The sequence below is a fragment of the Idiotropiscis lumnitzeri genome, chromosome 6 (assembly GCF_059441095.1).
Source record: "Idiotropiscis lumnitzeri isolate Australia: NSW breed Sydney's pygmy pipehorse chromosome 6, RoL_Ilum_1.0, whole genome shotgun sequence".
Classification (NCBI taxonomy): Eukaryota; Metazoa; Chordata; class Actinopteri; order Syngnathiformes; family Syngnathidae; genus Idiotropiscis; species Idiotropiscis lumnitzeri.
This window is the reverse complement of record NC_142396.1, coordinates 4,773,060-4,793,723: the sequence shown is the minus strand read 5'-3', so window position 1 is coordinate 4,793,723 and position 20,664 is coordinate 4,773,060. Positions and strand designations below refer to the sequence as shown.

At 42.2% G+C, this 20,664-nt stretch overlaps 1 protein-coding gene across 6 annotated transcripts in view; it reads left to right on the top strand.

Moving 5' to 3' along the window:
* The window catches only part of magi2b (membrane associated guanylate kinase, WW and PDZ domain containing 2b), a 101,719-nt gene that overhangs the window by 9,219 nt on the left and 71,836 nt on the right, over nucleotides 1-20,664 (top strand). For 5 of the 6 annotated variants that reach the window (XM_088297973.1, XM_088297974.1, XM_088297971.1 and 2 more), the window contains exon 2: nucleotides 10,833-10,949. In XM_088297973.1, coding sequence (XP_088154099.1) covers nucleotides 10,833-10,949 — 117 coding nt within the window. Of the gene's footprint in view, nucleotides 1-7,503; nucleotides 7,828-10,832; nucleotides 10,950-20,664 lie in introns of those variants that run through there. The other variant, XM_088297975.1, reaches the window with a different exon arrangement.

Below are 20,664 nucleotides of genomic sequence, written 5' to 3'. Positions count from 1 at the left end.
GTGAGAGTGAGAGTGAGAGTGAGAGTGAGAGTGAGAGTGAGAGTGAGAGTGAGAGTGAGAGTGAGAGTGAGAGTGTGTGTGTTTTTCAGAGGATCTCTGCAAAGCCGCTTGGAAAGCAGGACGTCACCAAAATCATAGACAGTCACCGCCTGAATTTATCTCCTGAGCTCAGACATTAAGGGAGTGACGGGAGACTTTTTATTGGCCGGCTGTCAGAGGAGCACGCTGTCAGGAATATTACACCGTCCGTTCCTGTAACACTCCCCCTTTAATCTCCAAGTCTGGCTCGCCGTGGTCTCTTGTCGCCGTAATGGCAACGCTCGTCGTAAATATGCGTCTGGTCTTGATTGCGCCGCCGCCGAGAAAAGCGCACGGACAAGCATCATCATTAGGATCCGTCTCAGGGTGGGGGGAGATCAATATTAAGACCTTTACGAGAGAGTCTGTGTCATTTCCTATTAATAATGGACCCGGCTGCCTGCTGTAATAGCACCATTAGGAGTACTGGAAGAAGATTGTTCATCCGCAGCTAAAGAACACAAACTGTACAACGTACATTTTAATACTCGCCCACACGCGGGGCCCACGCAGGCTTTCTAGGGCACCAAAACTCCAAACTCCAACTTGACGGCGTCAAACGAGGACACGGGAAGAAGTAGACGAGGTCAACCGAAGTTTGGGCCTGAATGTTCTGGATATTTACACCCGGGATCTGATGTGCGACCTTTTTGTGTCTCATGTCAACAAAAGAATCGCGTGACTGACAATGAATTATGCCAAAAATGTCCACCCTCACTTTGGGTTTTGCCAACGAGGAAACGAGGAGCGCGCTTAATCATTCGCTGCCGTGGACGTTTATGTTCAACTGTTTACTGCCGCCAACGTGAATAATGTATTCATCAAGTGCGCTTTTTCAATGTGTAGGCGTGAGAGAGGGTCTCGCCCCGGCTTGTTTGTGATGTTGCGTTTTGTAAATCACTGTCGTTGCTTTACTTTGGATTGGATCTCAGCACAGCTTTTGAGTAGAAGACAAAGATTAGGTGAGGATGTGTGACATGAGCAAAATGTACGCGTGAGCGCCTGAACTCGTTTGTGCGTGTGCTCACTGTCTATATTGTCGGTTTTCGGTAGCCATTCCCTCAGGAATGTTTATAATTGCGATATAAATTGTGTATAAACTGTCAGAAATGTCAGAAACGGCCGTTGTGTTCAAGCCACCTTCATATGTTACTCGCAATTTCCTGTTATCAGTGTGCGCCCGTGCGTGTGAGATATTATCAGATTAAATCTGCTTTAAGATTTTACGTCAAATGTGAAATGTAATTAGAAATGGTGTGCGTGCGCGCCCGCGAGCGAGAAAGGGGGGGTGGGGTTTAAAGCTGATATTATCGTATATTGCGACCAAAGCTCTTAAAGGGGAAGTCAACCTACTAAAATCGTTTGCGATAAAACGTTATATGCGCCTTCACCAATCTAAAAACGATTCTGATTAATTTTGAATTTGTGGAATGTGAGTTAAGCAACCAAATCCACCCATTTTTTGCCATTTTAGGGGGCGGCCATTTTGTCTCTTCTGTCGACTGAAAATGACATCACGGTTGTTCAGGTGTGAGGTAACGACCAATCACGGCTTACCTGTTTTCTGAAGCTGAGCCACGATTGGTCGTTAACCTGAAAAACCTGATTGCTTTACTTTGACTTAAACGTGATGCTTTGAGTGACAAGAAAATTCTCTCTCGGCCCTCCGGCGTGGATTTAAATCTCCACAAGCCGCCGAGCTCTCGTCTCAGCACCTCCGTCGTCGTCCATCTTCGCACACTCCGTCTTCCTGACGTTCCCTTGGCGCTGCTTTGCCGAATCGATCGCCGCTCTCGACCGTCACGATGTCTTTTGACCAGAGACCTTTTTTTAATTTTTTTTTTTATTTGGCCACGCTTTGTGCCTTCGGGTTCCGATACCCCGAGCCTGCAGTCATTGTTTTATCCCCAGTGTGTCTTCTACCGGCGTTTTACCGACCAAACAGGTTTCCGGCTGCGTGACTTGACGAGATGCTCGAGCCTCAGTTCGGCTATTATTCGCGGATATTTACATTTGAAATATTACTCTCTCGAGAGACGAAACATAATCAAGTCATTTGCATTTATTGATATGGGTCTTTTGTTCCAATCGATTTTAACGTGATGCCGCAATCTCCATCCGTATCCCCCAGGGTGGAAAAGAAAGGCATAATAATTGATTAGTTGATTAAGTGACCGTTAAATTCGGTCAATGGTCTGGAATTGGTTGCTGATGAATCGTGTCTTGATGTCTGGAGGCGCTGTTGACACCGTCCCAACCAATTTGTGATTTCAAGACGAGCAAAATATAAAATATTCCTAAAAATGTATGTGTGGAAATTCATGCATCAGATTTCAAACAATAAGAATTGAATTCATGAGTTTGTTTTTTTTTCTTCATGTTTTTCTTCCCGTGGGAGTGCAGGCAAGCGCTTGCAAAATTTTTGCTCTCCATGAAAACATTCAAAGCTCGGCGGTCACTTCCCTCCGACAACATCCCGTCTGAAGCGTCACAATGGCGAGTTTCTGATAAATCAATTGTTTGGTGTAGTCTTGATCGTATGATTACAAAATGTGAACTGCAGGATGCTTAAATCGTTTTAAGTGAGCCAAGAAAATATGTTGGTTGATTCGTGGATCAAAGCTCGGAGCGTCCCGGAATGTTCATCCGCAGGTTGCAGCAGAGCGACCGAGAAGAGTCACACAAGTGGATCTTGTCAGAAATTGTCGTGTTGTGAATTTTGTGCCGAGCAGCCAGTTGAGCAAAAAAGTGCTGACACACGTATTGTTAAAAATTGTTCCTTGTAGAAGGAAACCCATCAAGCGACAAAAGGAAATTTGCATGTAGATTAATTTTTTTTTTTTGTTTAGCATTTTTTTGCAGAGCTGGGCACTTGACCCTTTTTTGCCGGTCAGTCCCCTGCTCTCGGGCAGTGATTTCCGTACCTTTCCGGCTTCTACGCTATGGCTTTATTCATAAAAATTGTCATTTGTTCATTAAGCGAACTCTTTTTAAAGAAAAATTGCAATATAAGGTATAATTCCAAATTAAACATCATGATGTATGTTGACTCAAGCAGCAACCAAAGTAGAGGTTTTGGAAAGCGCACATTCCACCAGGCAGCCATTTTTAATTTCAGTGAAGAAAACATAATTGGCCTGGCTCAACTCAACCTTCTGTACGTTTGTGCATGCACGTGTGAGTTTGTGTGCACGCGTGTGCGTACAGTGCGACTAGTGAGTTTGCATGCGGGCGTGTGCTCCCGAAGCGTGACCACGGGCTTGTTTACACTTTAGAGACGAGTGAATTCAAGTTTAGCGAGAAGCCGATGTGGCACGATTGCACTTCACCCTCAGCCTTCTAGGAGATGAAGTGGGCACGTCGTAACCACTTATGCCTTCCCAAACAGGACAAAAGGCTCATATTGCTTTGCGTGTGCGTGTGTGCGTGTGTGTGTGTGTGTGTGGGGGGGGGGGGGGGGTGCAGATTAATGTGTCCTTAGAACACCAGCATGTCAGCATTTGACTATATAATAGCTGCTTCGCAAATCACTAAATCAATGTTACAGTTTTGTATGAAGGAAAATTGCAGATTTGCTGTTGCCACGGTAACCTTGGATCATCTACTGTGGTGGGCTTTAGATATTGGTGGACCAGACAGGACATGTCTTGTGTCGCGTTAACTGTTCAGAGTTGTATGTAGTTGCAGGTAGGTCGGCCCTCCCAGTTGATTTTGGGTGAGAGGCAGGGTACACGCGAGACTGGTCGCCAGCCAATCCCAATGCGCATGCAGACAAACAAGCACTCACAATCACATTTACACCAAAGGACAATTTAGAGCAGGGAAACTTAAATGCGAGAGGGGGCACAATTTTTCGTCAGTGCTACGAGGGTGCCTCGCAGCACCATACACTTCCTATCCAGATTTATAACAAAAAGCCATTTTTAATATGGACAAAACACGTGCATATGCGCAAGATGTGTACTCTTGATATATTTCATATGTGTAAAAAGAAAATCACTTTCCTAAAAAAAACAACAAAGGGTTGAAGAAAATTAAAAAATAACCACATGCGGTGGATTTTTTTTTCTCCAGTGCAAAGCGCTCGCTTGTATAAAAATTACCATTCAAGGATGGCACAAAATTGCTCATTTTGTGCATTATTTCACCAAAATCAACTCACTCAGACTTACTGAGGGTCTACTTTTGTCATTGATATTTTGGCAAAAAAAAAAAATTCAACCTATACTCATGTTGTAGGATTGGGCGGTAGCGCTACTAAGCCATGTCTGCCTTCTTCTGGTGAATGGTGATATTGCAATTTAAAACTACAGTTCATCCATATTTATAGTTTGGCACCTGCGATTTGACATATTCTTTTTTTTCCAGTATTCTTAAATATTTAGTGTTTTTCTGTTTTTGTTTCTTACAATTTCTCATAGAGTGGTATAATGAACTTTTATAAGCATTTTTTGATGAATTTTGGGAGGTTTGAAAAGGGAAAAAAAATCTTTGTTCAATGAGCAGGAGAATATGCAAATCCTCTGAAGGAGAGGAGCAGAGTTAAGGACTTGCATGCTCACAGTCACGAGAAGAAAGTAACAATGATGGAGTTCATGTTAGGGTCAGCTGCTACTGTACTGATTTTTTTGAATCCCTGGGTAAAAATGTACACAAGGCTCCTGTTGTGCTCCGTCATTGGCTTTTCTTGAATTACCATAACATTTGTGGCGCTCATAAATCCTACTATTGGATAATGCATCGAGTATAGATAAAGACACTGTCTCAGGTATTAATTTAACAATCTGCTTATTATAGTGATTGTATTTCACAGTGGTGAATATATATATATATATATATATATATATATATATATATATATATATATATATATATATATAACTCTGTAACTGTCATAAGTATATAGTGAGCTTCTATGAGTACAAAACTCAATTTCAAATATCTTTTTGAAAAGACAATCTTTTAGTTGTTTGGTCTGCTTGTCTGTCTGTCAATCTGTCAGCTAGCCAGTTTCGAAAAGTACAATAACAGTGTAATAGTAGACAGTATTTGTTTTAAGCATTTTCTTAGGTGTCAATACAGCTGCTTTTGTCTTATTTAACTCCTGTCAAATTATCTTGGGTTAATATTTATTTGTTACCTCGGCACATTTAATCATCTGCCCGTCTGTTTAATATTTGTTTTTATTACTCGAGTCAAGACTTAGTTTCTTACAATGGGAAGACTATCTTGCTAGCTAGCTAGCTAGCTAGCAGTCCGTCCACTTGTCCATCTATCAATACAGAAAGTAACACTTAGACTTTTAAATTATTGGCGGCACAATGTTAAATATGTCACTCATCATATTGCTGTTCACGTAAAAGCACTACCGTTTGTTCCAATGCGTCATGTCGCTAATGCGGCTGACAAAAAAGCCATCAGGAGTTCAACGTGTGTGTACGTGCGCGTGCGCGCGCGCGTTGGGCTCCTCAGCGGGAGTCAAATGAAGTGCTTAGTAAACAAGGCAACTTCTTTTGTGTTGCTAAGCGACAAAAAGGTACACATACTACCTGCTCACCAGATTATTTATGCAATGACGTGTGATGCCTTGGCCGGTGGTTGCTCAGGGTTACACATCGCTAGCACCTACTTCTTCGTTTAAGGTTTTAAGTTCGGATCTCAGTTTCCGAATTTGTCTGGGAAGAATGCATTAGAAAATTGGAGAACTGTTGGTGGATTGAAAAAAGAAAAAAAACAAATGTGAAGGTGCGAGAAGATGGAATCAAGTGGAGACATTTAAAATAATATATTATTTGGCATTAAGTGGTTAAGTGGTCTCAGGTTTGTGTTCGAATCTTGGTTGGGGCGTTCTTGCTTGGATTAGTATTCCTTGTTAAGAACTATTTGGAAATAAGAATAATAAAAAAAAAAAGTCATGTCTTTTTTTTAAGGAGAAAGAATTAGCTCAATTATAAATAAAAAAAAATTGCCCTTAAAAAATATTTATCAACAAAGTGCCCTGCGGTCAAATGACATGAAAGGGTTTGTTTACTAGTGGCATAATCAGAGATTGCTTGATCTTTTGCCACCAGCATGTAACAAGGTGTGTAAGGTGTAAATTATGTTGAAAACAACCGTACTTTTGCCGGAGGTACTCTAGTTATCACTGACTGACAATCTAAATTAGATTTTTTTTTTTTCAGCCTTTAGCGCAGACCTGTCTACTTTTTGTTGATTTCCTTACAGTGGGATCAATGGACGGACAAGAGGCCATGTGGCCGACGTGGTCTGGCGTACTGCTTCAGTGAGCAGAAGGCCAGCCGATTGCCGTCTGCCTTGATGACTTTGTGATAGATTGTGGCTGTCATCTGTTCCCCCCCTTGCCGCCGTGTGCTATAAAGCGTCCCCGGGAAATGCTCGGCGTCAAAGTACCGGCAGCCGCATAACGTCAATGGAGGCGCTTAGAGTGCTCGTTTTAATGTTGATGTGTTTTTCCTTGCCGGTGTTTGTTTACGTCTTTGTATTTAGACCAAATCGGTGCTTGAGGCGTCCTGGCTGGCGTCTGCAGCTGTGAGCTCATCCCCACCGGGTTATATATATTTTATTTTATTTTTTTGTGCTCCAGTTGGTGACGTCTACACAAGGTCGCACAGGGGGAGCATATGGTGGGCGTGATGCTGAGCATTTGAGGAATATCAGGGAGCATCTGGGCCCATTCACACGCAGAAATAGAAAGTGGCTTTATTACCCGCACAAAAATTTATTGTCTCCCGCTGGGATGCATTGAGTTTATAATAGATGTTTCTCTGTGCGGAACATTGTTCATATTTTTTTTTTTGTTATTATACTAATTAGACTGAAAAAAAGTTTTTTTGTTGAATTTGCTTTATTTTTTTCATGAAGTGGTTTCATGGGGTGAAATCATCTGGATCAGACACATTTTGAAATTAGACTATTTAACTACTTTGAAAATGTGTCTGGATCCAGATGGTTTTATTTCGTGCAACAGATGAAATAAAAATAAGTCAAATTGAATGCACCATTTTTGTTCAGTGTGGAGTCAGTGCAACATCGCCAACTAGTGGATAGCAGGGTTATAACAGTTTTGGATTTAGTTCTTTAAATTCAATTCGTTTTAATGACACTGAAAAAAAGTTTTTGTTGAATTACTCAACAGTTTACTGCAGTAGGTCTATTGTCTATACTCAAAAAATCTATCTAGATCCAGATGATTTTACTTGTGTGAGCATCATGTCACAAAGTCTTCCAAATAATGTAAAATATTCTTTCATTTAAAAGTGGAGTGCAGTACCCCCGGCATCCGATTGGTGGTGCTACTGCACCGCGACATCCCTTCACTCTCGCCTCCTTGGACTCGCCGGCCTCCCGCTGGCACGTCTCCCTCTCCTCTCTTCTCTTCTCTTCTCCCCTCTTCCTGATGGCCATCGTCTCTCCGCATCCGTCGCTTCTCTCCTCTCTCTATACCACCCCCCACGGCCCCCCTGCGATATATCCACCCCCCTTCCCCTTCCTCAGCTTCCATCGCCGCGCTTCTCGCCGGGATTAAATTTGGCTGCGGCCGGCTGCTGAGCGTGTGAGCAGCAGCAGCTGAGGATCAGGAGGAGGACTCGGTGGAAGAAGAAGAGGAGGAGGAGGAAGAGGATGTGCGGCTGGCGAGGATAGAGGACGCCAGGGAGGACGGCGCACTGTCTGTGGATGTATTCCGGGATTATTTTTGGAAATCAACATCTGGGGCCGGATGCATATGAGGTGCATGGACTGCACTGCTTTTATTTCTTCACATACGAGCGTGTGTGCGTGTGTGTGTGTGTGTGAGATAAGGTCATTTTCAGTGTGCTGTGCGACAGTGTGAACCTGCCCGCTTTTTTGTTTCTCCCTCTCGTCCCTTAATGACCTTAAACAAACACTTAATTGACTTCGTCTTCCTCATATACGGCGGACGAGTGGTTGGCATGTCTGCCTCACTGTGGTGTCGTTTGGGTTTAGAATCTCCTGTGTTGAGTCAATTCAGTTTACGAAAACTTGAAGTGGAGAATCTAGATAGGTGTGAATATGATTGTGAATTCTTGTTTGTCTGTGTGCTATGAGATTGGCACTGGAGCAGTCCAGAGTGTACCCCAAAGTCATCTGGGATAGGTTCCCACTCACCTGGCACCCTAACGAGGGAAAGCGCTATAAAACATGGATGGGTGGATTTTTTTTTTCTTTTGGAACTGCTGCTAACATGTCTGCCTCGTAGTTGAGAGGTTCGACAATTGGGTCTTGTGAAGTTTTCATGTGCTTGCGTGAGTACTTCCTCTCACATTCCAAACCATGCACATTAGCTTTATGGAAGAAACTAAATTAGAAAGAGCCCTCCTCTAAAGCCAAACTATCTTAATTTAGATCGACTGCCTTTGGTACTTCCTGCAAAAGTGCAGTTATTGGCATCATCATTTCGGCTCTATTGAATGTTCACAGGAACATTTCTGCCTTTTAGTTCTAAAGTTCAGTGTTTGAGTCCTGTTCTCTCTGGTCTCTCCTTACATGATTTGATTTGATTTCTTGTATAAAAATTACCATTCAAGGATGGCACAAATCTGTTGAACAAGAAGCCAATATTATGTGCTAAAAATCATGTTGTGCGTTTTTCTTTTCACAAAAACCAACTCACTCAAAATGTTTAGATTATTGAAGTATTATGTATTATATTTATTATATTTACTATACATGATATATTCTATATATAAAATATATAAGAAATATTATATATTTGTCCTGCATCTGTGTAAGAACTAAGACATGTCTGCCATCTAGTGGTGATTGGTGATATTACCACTACAGTCACCCTCTGCACATTCACAGTTCAGCACACACAGATTTGTATATTTGCAGATTTTTCCCCCCCCCTCACAATGCCTTCCGCACCGTTCATCTGAAAATGACGCGTCAAAAATGGCCGCCCTCACCGCATGTACTCACTCGGGTCGTGCTCGGACATGCTGGAATTTTCAAAGTCCTATGAAATTTTGCCAAGCTGCCCTCTGGGCCTTGAGGAAAATTGACACACTCGAACCGAACACCGAGCCGCATCTCTGGCCGGACAGAATTAGCCTCTGACCCACTCCAGCTGCACGAAATGACTGACGATCATCTTGGGAATAAATGTACCCCCTGAATTGTGCTCTGCGTTGATTAGATGAGGTTCAGACGTAGAAATGGATGGATGGGTTTCTTTTACTTGAGAGATGATCGCCAATGAATGCGCAATTTGATTGGTCGCCAATGGATCGGCGGAATCGAACCCCCTTCCTTGTGAGATTCCACCATGTGGACGACGATAAAGCCGCACGGCGCCGGCCGAGCGCTAATCGCGCCGTTAATCAGCGCCGGCCTCCAGCCAGAGCGCCGTCAAGTCGATGTGGCGGGAGGTCGCTCGAGTACGCATGAGCGAGGAGACGTGTTTGTCGTTTTCTAAACGCACGCCACGTTACCCCGTGGCGGATGACGGGAGGACGGAGGTGATGGCGGGACTGGGCGGGTTCTCCTGGCTCGGACTCGTCATCCGGTGCTCATTTGGGGATGAAGCCTCCGTTTGACTTTCGCCATTCTTTCCTTTCAATGATTCCACAAGCAAGGCGTCATCTTTTGCCGGGTGTCCTCTATGAGGCCTTTGTCACCGGAACTGCTGACGTTGCACTTCCCCAAGGGATCACAAGTTTACACAATTGCCGTGATGTGACTGCGTATTTGTGTGTGTGCGCGTGTGTGTGGCAGCCTTTGTTGTTTTGTCTTTTGGTGTCAGAAGCTTTTAACTTGATTGAACGAACCGTGCTCTTATACCAAGCACGCAATCCCGATCAAACTTGCGCGCGCCGAGTTCAATGATGTCCTTTTATGTACTACTTGTAGCAAGCTCATTTGAATGGTGTTACAAAGAAGATGCTCTTACGGTTTGGAAATATAAGGAGTGCTGCATTTTGTAATTCTGTGCTAGCATTAGTGCTACGATTAGCGTGCGGCATACTAGCGACTTTCGGACGTGGGACTTCCGTACACCAGCATTGTAAAAAAACAAAAACAAAAAAAAAACTGATCTTGGACGTCCTTAGCCGTCAATGGCAGTTAATGAGAGGAAACGCCGTGCGGAGACGTGTTTGGGGAAAGTGGTTCTTTACTATATCGTCATCTTGAAACAAACTTTTACAACCAGCTACAAGAGTTAGCGTGCCTGCAGTGGGTGCAATGAATTCTGCAGACTCGCAAACCGAGACAGATAAAATTGCGAAATAACTTCAGTTAGTTTCCGCTCTGACGTTACGTCACCAGGCAAAGAAGTAGCTACTCATTTTGTGGGGAAAAAAAAGCGCTTTTCCTGTCATTTATTGCGCGGTGGCTGACTGGTTTGCACTATGGCCTCACCGTGCAAAAGTCATGGCTTTTCTCCGGGTACTCCGGTTTCGTCCCACATTCCAAAAACATGCATGGCAGATTAATGGAACACTCTAAATTGCCCCTCGGTATGAGTGTGAGCGCGGATGGTTGTTCGTCAATGTGTGCCCTGCGATTGGCCGGCAACCAGTTCAGGGTGTCCCCCGTCAACTGCCCGAAGACAGCTTATAAGAGTGTTATAACCATCGCAGGCCCTAAACGTATCGACCACGCTAAACGGCGGCTTTGCAGTAAATTTCAAGGATGTCTCCATATTACGTGCGTGCCGTATAATGAGCCATGCGACCTCTTGTAAGCCTTCTCGGCTATCCTTTTGTTCACAGGGGGGGTTGTTGATAAGGACCTGCGGCACTACCTCAACCTTCGCTTCTCCAAAGGCTCCGTGGACCACGACCACCAGCAGATCATCCGAGACAACCTGTACCTGCGCACCGTTCCCTGTGAGTCTTCCTCCTCTTCTTCCACGCCATCTGTGCAATTGCCTCTGTTATGGCTTTTTTATCGCTCACTTAGATAGACCCCCCCCTGCCCCCCCCTCCTCATCACGTGCTCATTTTATTTCTTTGTTTCTGTCTGAGTTTCCCTGCCTGCCGCCCTTAGGATGTATTGCGCTCCTTCTCCTTCTCCAATTTTTTTTTTTCCGCACATTACACACAGGCTCTTTCTCGCAGTCTCTCGCCGCTTTAGCGCGCCTTCCTTCGCCATCGTCCGGCTGCCGAGCTTTCAGCCTGAGGTTTCCACGGCAACCAGGCTCTTGTCTCGAGGCTTCTGTTGCATTGGCGCCCCAACCCCCCCTTTTCAGCTAACACAGACACACGCACACACGCACACGCGTGCACGCGCACCTACACACACACACGAACATACAAAGATAAGAAAACGTCAGTCGGTTGGCACCATGATCCTGATGAGTCTTTTACGTTTACACACTCACACAATGCCCCAAGGCTGCCTTGCATTGTAGACGTTCCCCTTTTTTTTTTTTTTTTTTTTTTTTTGGTGTGTTCCCCCTGCACCTTTTTGGAGGGCGATGTCATTGCTGTCAGTGCGCAGCAGCTTGTGAATCAGCTTCAAGGCTGAAGCAGCTCCACGGCATGACTCTGCAGACTACTAAACACGATATCTTCCCATTTAATGTGTCACGTGTACATGTCGTGCATGCAAAAAAAGGCTCGATGGAGAAGGAGCTTGAATGCCGGCGTGCAAACACGCTCGATGCTCTGAAGTTCTCGTGTCTGTTTTGACCTGTTTGTTGTCTTCATGTGAAGTCGAGCATTATTCTGAATTTGAAAGAGTTTTGATTGAAAGCTTTCCATTATTGGCAATTGAAGAAGGAACTGCTTTTTTTTTTTTTCCAATTAACGCTACAAAGATCGTTGGAGGTTTTGGCATTGGGTGATGAATAGTCATACTTTTGCAACAATAAGTTCTTTTTAAAGTGAAAAAACATTCTTTTCCATGAGAATCTAGTTGAAATTCTGCAAAAAAATGTAATTGTAATTTTCCTATAGGAAATACCATCCATTATTTTATAAGAAGTAATTTTCCCAAAATAAAATCATGATATTTCGAACATAAAATCTGAGTTCAATGAGGGGGGAAAATCCTTCATTTTTAGGGGGAATGTTGTAATGTCACAAGAATAGATTAATAAATTTGGGAAAATATAATTTTATAAAGCTAAAATCATAATTCAGCAAGAATAAAATCAGTATTGTATTAGAAAAAGCAATATTTTCGATGAAGTAGCACGCTTTAATTGTACAAGAATAAACGTAATAATTGTGCAGGAATAATATTGAAATTTTCTGAGAATCATGATCCATAATTTCACAGGGAAAATAATTTTTCAAGAATAATAGCAATTCATATATTTACTTTGGAGTGTTACCTTGAAATGACTACATTAACTTTAAGATGGACGCAGTGAACTAAAACAAATTATTTCAATAATCTGTAATGCGGATACAGTGAAGGGTTGTAAAAACGAGCATGCTGTCGTTGAAATTTGCCCAAAGCAGCCCCAACTAAAAGCAATTATCCCACACAGACTGACGATATTTAAGGATTTTTTTTTTTTTTTGTAATGATCATGTCAAGCATGGAAAAAGCATTTCGTCGGCCAGTTTATCGCCGCGCTTTGATTTGTATTTTCATTTTACGCGTGTACAGTGCTGTAAAATATATGCGGGACATTACCATCTGTTTAAAAAAGGAACAAAATTTAAAACGCCACACCTTCTGTTTCCAACTAGTGAATCGAACAAAGAGGGATAGCTACACCTGCACTCTTTTATGAGATGCAATTGCTTTGGGATAAATTCTGTTTTTACAAAGATGACGTGGAATATGCGGCAATTAACAGCCACATTATATCCCTCTGGGTCTTTTGTGGCTTTTGTGGATTCTTTCAGTCTAGTGAACTCCCGTTTATTTTGCAATAGGTGAAAAGTTGCAATTTAGAGAGACCATATTTAAAAACTAGTAAACCCTAAATATCCCTTTGCACGCACTGTAGATACATTTCGATTTGTTAAAACACACTTGAAAATATGTCTTTATCAAAGACCCTGTAAATGGAATTCATAAATGTGTTTGCAAATACGATACGTTAGAAAGTGGTGCCTTGAGATACAAGTCGGCAGTTTGGCAGATTAACTCATTCACGACCAGCCCAGTAAAAAAAATGGCTCTTTGACGTATTTAGCCGTCAATGGTATTGAATGAGTTAAACTAAACCATCACGAACCAGATTCAGTCGAAAATGATGTTTTTCTTTCTTTGAGTCATTTAGCAAAAGATAACGGCGAGCCCGCTATCTGATATGAGCGCTTCTGTGCGCTATCCACTTCAGCATGAAGTGTGCCTGGAAAAAAAAAAAAAAATCAACCCGTCACTCAGTGAAATGAAGAAACATTAAACATGTTGTCATTAATTAATATTAAGCATACGAGATGTGAAAAATTTCAGTATATCTCGATAATGCGGAAATGTTCGATGAGAGAATGCGGCCCCGGCAAAAGGTCGTCGTACGTCACAACGGGTGTGACATGGCATGTTTAAGAAGCCAATTAAATATTCAGCAAGTGAATCAAAGTGCGGCGCAGGACGCCTGCGAGCTAATCTTCCATTACACTGTACGAGCTTTGTTAAATGATCGGCATTTAATTACGGGGGTGTCACGACTGTACCCGCACATCACACGGAGGGGGAAGTCTTTCCACAGCCAGACGCGGCTTTTTTTTATTTAAAAGTGTGGGGGGGGGGGAGCAAAGGTTCAATCGGTCTGACTTGAAATTTGCCCCCAAAAATGTGACAGAAAGAAAAAGGCTTAAAGTTTGAACACGGTATTCGGATTCAAATTGCGTCTGTGGAATTTGAGCGGCCATGAAAAGGACATCACAGATGCGTCAAGGGCTCACTTGTTTTCTGGGTTTGGTCATGTGACGTTCGTGAGCTGAGCCCTTGGGCACTATGATGTCATTTTGTGTCATGTCAAGTGACTGCCAAACTTTTGAATGATTGTGGAAACGGGTGCTTTGAGATACGAGTTTCATTTGTTCATTGAGCACGCTCACAAATCAAAACATTCGTCTCGCCATTCATCTTTCCTCAGTGGAAATAAGTTAAGTGACTTCTGTTATATTGAATGTCTAAATGTGTTGCTGCACCGTTTGTGTTTCGATATCAGCTCCTCAGAAGGGTTATACGATACAATATGTGTTTCCCAAGAGGTGAAACTAAAGGTTATGTAATATATGTGTTGGTTTTAAATACATGACATGTTTGACAGTCAACTTGAAGTTGGCATTAAACAGAATAAAGCACCTTTATTAAAAAAAAAAAAAAAAGTTCATTAATTGGCCAATAGCTCTGAAGATGGTCAAAAATCAGAAAATTAAATATTTTTTTAAATTATTTTTATGTGTTTATTTATTTTTGTATATATTGACACACTACAAAATAAGACAAAAATAATGACGTTCAAACATCCCCCCTCCTAAAATAGGTGTAAAAATGTTTGCGGATTTTGCTCTCTGTTGTAAAGTTATGAAAATATGAAAGGAGTTACTAGTTTAATTAATCGTTTATTTTATGTTGCCAGAATCAGCATCAGATTAAAAATATCCTTATCGGTCGGGCTGTAGTTATTATTATGTTATAATGAGCAAGTAATTATTCATTCATGTGACATCACTGATCATGTGAATGATTTCTCATCACATTTAGGAAGCCGAAAAATATCTCTATAATCATTTTATCTCCAGAAATAACTGCTATTGTTCACATTTTCACGCGATCGCTACCATAAAAAAAAAAATCACAATTATCACATCACTGTTGAGCTATTTTTAGAACAGCCCAAAGGCACCACGTTGGTGACCTCTGACCTAAACAGCTCGGGGGCAACCCGAAACACGTCTCTCATTGTTTCTCAACCACTTCCTGTTGTTTACAAACATTCCGAAATTTTCTGTAGAAAATGGATGAATGGACCTTCACCCGTCGCCGCCGCATCATGTGTGTTGTTTGTTGAGCGTGCTGCTCAACCTTCACGTGCGAAGGTGCGGCCGCGGCGGCGACGGCCCGCGGGCCGCTTTGTCGTGTTGCTTGGGAGCGATTGTGAAAATCCGTTTTTGCTGCCCGCGTCCGCACTGCTCTGACCGCCGCGCTGTCAGTGTGCGTCTGTCAGCTTGATGAGCAGACGCCATTCTGCATTATAACATGCTGTCATGCTGAAGGACGTGGGAGGGATTGTGTGCACGCGTGTGTGTGTGTGTGTGTGTGTGTTTGTGTACTCAAACCGCTGCAAGGCTCACATTCAGGCATCAACAGCTTCCTGTTACATCACACGCCTCATTGTTGCAATTTAGTTGTACGTTTTATTGTAATGTGTATGACCCTTTAAGTACACAGTCACCGCACGAATACTGTAAGCGATTCTCAAACGAAGTGGTGCGTGAAACAACCACTGACCGTCATTCATTCACAATTAAAACACATTTGGTTTTAAAAAATGATAGACTGAGTATCGGCCGGGCCGATATTTGGCATTTTGCCAATTATCGGCATCTGTTTTTTTTTTTTTTTTTAACTCTCAAGGCAGATACATTCGGAACTGGTTTATTTTGGCTCGCTGCAGCACATTTTTCTCTCTCTCTCTCTCTCTCTCTCTCTCTCTGCTGTGCTGATGGCCCTGCCTGCAGAAGCAGATTGCCCACAGCACCATCAGCTGCACCATCAGCTGCCTGTTTGCTTTTTCACCTTGAGTCACAAACACTACAGGAGACAGCAGGCAACAGATTTTGCCGAACTATTAATAAATGTCAGTCTACTACAACACGCAACAAATATAAAACTATTTGCCATAGTTAATTTACTAAAGAGAATGTTTTTTTGTCATTGAACTAAAAGACATGCAGCTGAGCCTGGGAGCTTTTAAAACTAAGTTGTCTATTTTTTAAGGTCCGAAACAAAAGCTTTAACAAGTTGTAAATCACTAAAGTTGTTTGACAAACATGTGCTTAAAGTTATTTAAACTAAGTCAAATTTTGGTGTTTTTAATTTTCCAAATTCTGACAATGGGTTCTAAAATTTGACAGAGGGACCAGGACCAGATGGATGGAGTGTTTTGGTAACCTCACCTCGTCGGAGAAAAAAAAATACATTTAATTCTAAATGAAAATGAACAAAAGCATTGACACACCACAGTATTTAGAAAACAAAACATTAACAATGTTTAATTTTTTTCAAATCCGGCGGGCCGGATTAAAGCGTTTAACGGGCCGCATGTGGCCCCCGGGGGCCGTAGTTTGCCCACGCCTGCCTTAAAGGCACAGGTCCCAAACATAAATACTGCCAACCATCCTGTTTACGAACAATCCGGGTTTCACAAAGTTTTTGTAGAAAAATTACCTTTATTTACTTCGTGTTTTTGCTTTACAAACACTAAACATGGACAAGGCGAGTGTTTTATTTTTGTATTTTTTTTTTAAAGGGGTTGTAAACATTGATCAGGTGTTAGGGTCTGGCCGGCCCATGTTAAAAGAAGCAATCGCGGTGCGGGTGGATGAGCGAGGAGGCGAGCTGGAGGGATGAGTAGAGCGCAGATGTGTGGAGAAGCACGCTGGATGCGTAACCAATGGGGGTAGCTTCGAGGGAGCCTCGTAAGTCATCCCCCAGGAGAACCATCGCCCCTTAGCCTGCGCGTGGGGGAAATCAGTAAAAGCTCTATAAATAGCTGGAACAGTGAGCCGCACGTTTCCCTTCCTCGGATAGCCTATAAATACATGTAGCTTGTCACTTTACATCTGGACGCGCACTGGACACCCAGCAGCCCTCGCTGACAGGGAATCCTCCCCATGGAGAGGAGGAGGAACAGGAGGAGGAGGAGGTGAAGGAGCTGGAGATGTTGCCTGGTAACGTGGCACGGGTGCCGAAAGAGGCATGTCGTGGTGTCAAGTAAAACGGATGATCGCAAGGCGAGGGAAACGACACCTTTAACGTCGGATGCTCGCGGGTATTTTTTAATGCCGAGTTAGTAACGTGCTGGAGTGCGCTTTCAAGTCCATGTTTACAAAATGGCTTCGACGGGTTGCCGCTCCCACATGCGGAGTCGCTAAGCAGCTCAAATAGCTCTGAATAAACAGAATGTGTCAAAATGTTGATTTTAAAGTCTTGTTTGTCATGACTGAAAACCCAGTGGCTAGAATACACATTGGATGAATAATTGCTGTATGCACAAATGTAATGACTCAATAGGGATGATACAGTACAGTGGCACCTTGACTTACAAATTTAATTCATTCCATGACCAAGCTCTTAACTTGGGCTGAACGGTTTTGAAAAATAATCGTATTCATTTCCTTTCATTATTTCATTACAACAACCTCACTCAATGATAGGGGGCCCCGGTAATGAGCCCTGAGGGACACATCAAGACCTCACCGATGGCTATAAAAAAAAACTGAAGCAAATACACTTGTACCTTTTTTTTTTCAAATGTTTTTTTATTTTTAATATAAATTTTAAGGGTTATTATAAAAAGCTAGGCTAACTGTTAGCTTGTTTTTGTTCAGTGATCATTTTGCAGAGGCAAACGCTTCTCCTTTTTATTGTGGTCAATGACACATTATACGCAGACAGATTTTCCTCCGTTTGTATTAACATTCATGATTGTCGGATAAGATATTAAAAAAAAACATTCCGAACAAACACCACACAACTGGATAATTGCTCAAGAAGATCTTTTAGTCACACCTGATAATTGGACCTTGATCGCAAATCAAAATTAGGACTGGTCAATTCTGAAAAAAAAAATAATAAAAATTATTTTAGTTGTGATTGAAATCACGATTATTCCAGGGGGAGGGGGAGGGGGGAGGGGGAGGGAGGGGGGTGGGGGGAGGGGGAGAGGGAGGGGAGCGGAGAGAGAGAGGAGAGAGAGAAGAGAGGAGAGAGAGAGAGAGAGATGAGAGAGAGAGAGAGAGAGAGAGGAGAGAGAGAGAGAGAGAGAGAGAGAGAGAGAGAGAGAGATGGAGAGATAGAGAGAGAGGAAGAGAGATAGAGAGAGGAGATGAGAGAGAGAGAGGAGAGAGAGAGAGAGAGAGAGAGAGAGAGAGAGAGAGAGAGAGAGAGAGAGAGAGAGAGAGAGAGAGAGAGAGGAGAGAGAGAGAGAGAGAGGAGAGAGAGAGAGAGAGAAGAATCATCCTTGGATGTGTGTGCGTGTGCACATTTACAATAAGTGAAGTTATAAAACAAATGAACCTGTTAAGTGTGTTTAGAAACTCCCCACAGAGTAATTTCAGACCAGTGCTGTATCCCCAAAAATTGTTTTAACATGGAACAGTCTGCAGTGATATCTCATAAGTGAGGCTCCAGAATGTTATTAGAAGCATTGCTCATGACTGACAGTTAAAAAAAAAAAAAATGAAGTGTGTGAGGCCTATATTCTATAGGGAAATATCACGGCTTTCGTTGCTAAATCCCCTCACTATGCATCGCCAGGCTGTGGAAATACAATAAATGTGGCTGCAGTTTAAAGGGAAAATCAACCACCATGTAATTTTCTTTTTTTGGTTTGGTAACTTTTCCAAAATACGTTTCATCGACATTATTGTCCGTACAGTACTCGTTACTCATAAAAACGTTCCGATCCTATGCACCGATACTTCAATACTTTTAGGTGACTGCATATTATTCGGTATAAAATGGCTGATAAACTCCATTTGAGATGCGGCAGAAGTGGTCGCTTTGCTTCAAGCAGCGAGTTTCCCCCCACCGAGTCTTGTCACCCGCGTTGGCCAAAGCAGCTGCGCGACCGTCAAGCCGCCACTGACACACGAGGCGACATTAAATTCAAATGTATGGTGTGACTTTTTACTTGTTTGCTTCTTCACAAGGTGCATTAATGAAAATATGAATATTTACATTAAGAATTGCAGCCAATGCAGTTCCATTAATCATGTACGCTTAATTTAACATGACCTGATCAACACATCTGCCTTCATGCTTGTTGCCGCTGACTTCACTTCGTCACTGATAATGTTTTTTATTGATCGATATCAGGCTATGAACGGGAAAATCGATTCAAATCAATTTTTTTAAAAAATCTCAGCCATTACTTATTTTTTAAATGATCTGGAACATCTGTCCAATTGAAAAATGAAATGTAGCCCATGGGAACAAAAGAAACAGTGTGTTAAAATGCGACGTTAATAGGAACTGCAGGAGGCGATCATTCCCTTAAAGTTCATCACCACAAGCCTTTCGTTCCGTCTACAAAGACAAATGCATCACGTCATTAACTTACGACACCTATTTAACCTTTTTTTTTTTTTATTTTTTTTTTATCGTGTCATTTGCCATGCATGTAAAGTTTGCAGAAAAAGAATAAGGGAAATAAAGGTGGCTGTATAATATATTCCTTTTCTGTGAATGAGTTAATTTTTTTTCCACATTTTAGGAAAGCGATTTGGGGATGGCGTTGCGTTGCTATTTTATTTTAGTCAAATGAACCAGAAGTACTGCAAGTTTTTTTTCTTTCTTTCATCTGCACGGCCTGGTGGTTTGGGGGACCACCGCAGTACAGCATCCTCTGTGCATTTGACCTTTGACCTCTGTGGTCGCCAATGCGCCGCGCAAGACGAGCAGCTCGTACAAGGGCGAGAACGTGGCCTCCTGATGGACCACTCGACACGGAACTCAGTTTTTGACGGCTAATCTCTCGGCGGCGCGCGAGCCATTTCGCCGCGCGCCCCGTTTGCGTTTGCGCCTTAGTGTGATTGCTGCCTCCCAGGATGATCCCTGATGGCGTCTTTAGTTTCTTCAAGTGACTGTGAGTGGGCCTTAGACGTACATTTCTTATGCAAAGTGTTTTGATGTTGAATTGGAATGATGAGGACAGGTCTAATTGTGTGCGGGAGAGCGGCGAGGTCATGATTGTGCATCGGGATGAATGCTGCAAACAAACGACTTGAAGGCAGTGGTGGGAAAAGCAAGGCCTTCTCGGGTGGCCTAAACGTGATCAGCTAAATTTGGAGGCACACATCACCGATTTTTTGGGGTAATTGAGCAAAATGAATTAATTTTTTGAAATACATTTTTTCGGAACAAGCATGGCCTGAGACAGGAATAACAGTTTTGATTTAATGAGTTTAATTAAGACCAACAAACTGTGACGCAAAACGCCATATTTGGAGCTTTGTGAATGAAAAGATCAGAGGGAAGAATAAAGCTTGATTTTCACCCTTTTTCCCGAAAAAAAAATTCCAGAAAAATTAAAAAAATCAAATTTCTCCTATAGCCACGCTATTTAAATAAATCACCAAATCTTCAAGATTATTTTTAATTTATTCTGCAGATCACCGTCTTAATTATTTAATAATTATTTAATAGTCTTTGATTTGATAAGATTTTCAAATGCATTCATTTGTTTCTTCTTAAGTTTGTTCCTTAACTTCTTTCACGTCAATATTCGGTTGCATCACTTTGGTACTTCATTTTTTTTTATTTTTTTTATTTTAATTATAAATACTTCCATACCGAAACCTTTCGGATTGTAGTTGTTTATTTATCTTCGTTTGTGTTCACTTTAAAAAAAAATGTTTTTACCTTTGCCGTGAGTGGCGGCATATCTCTAGTTCACTCATAACT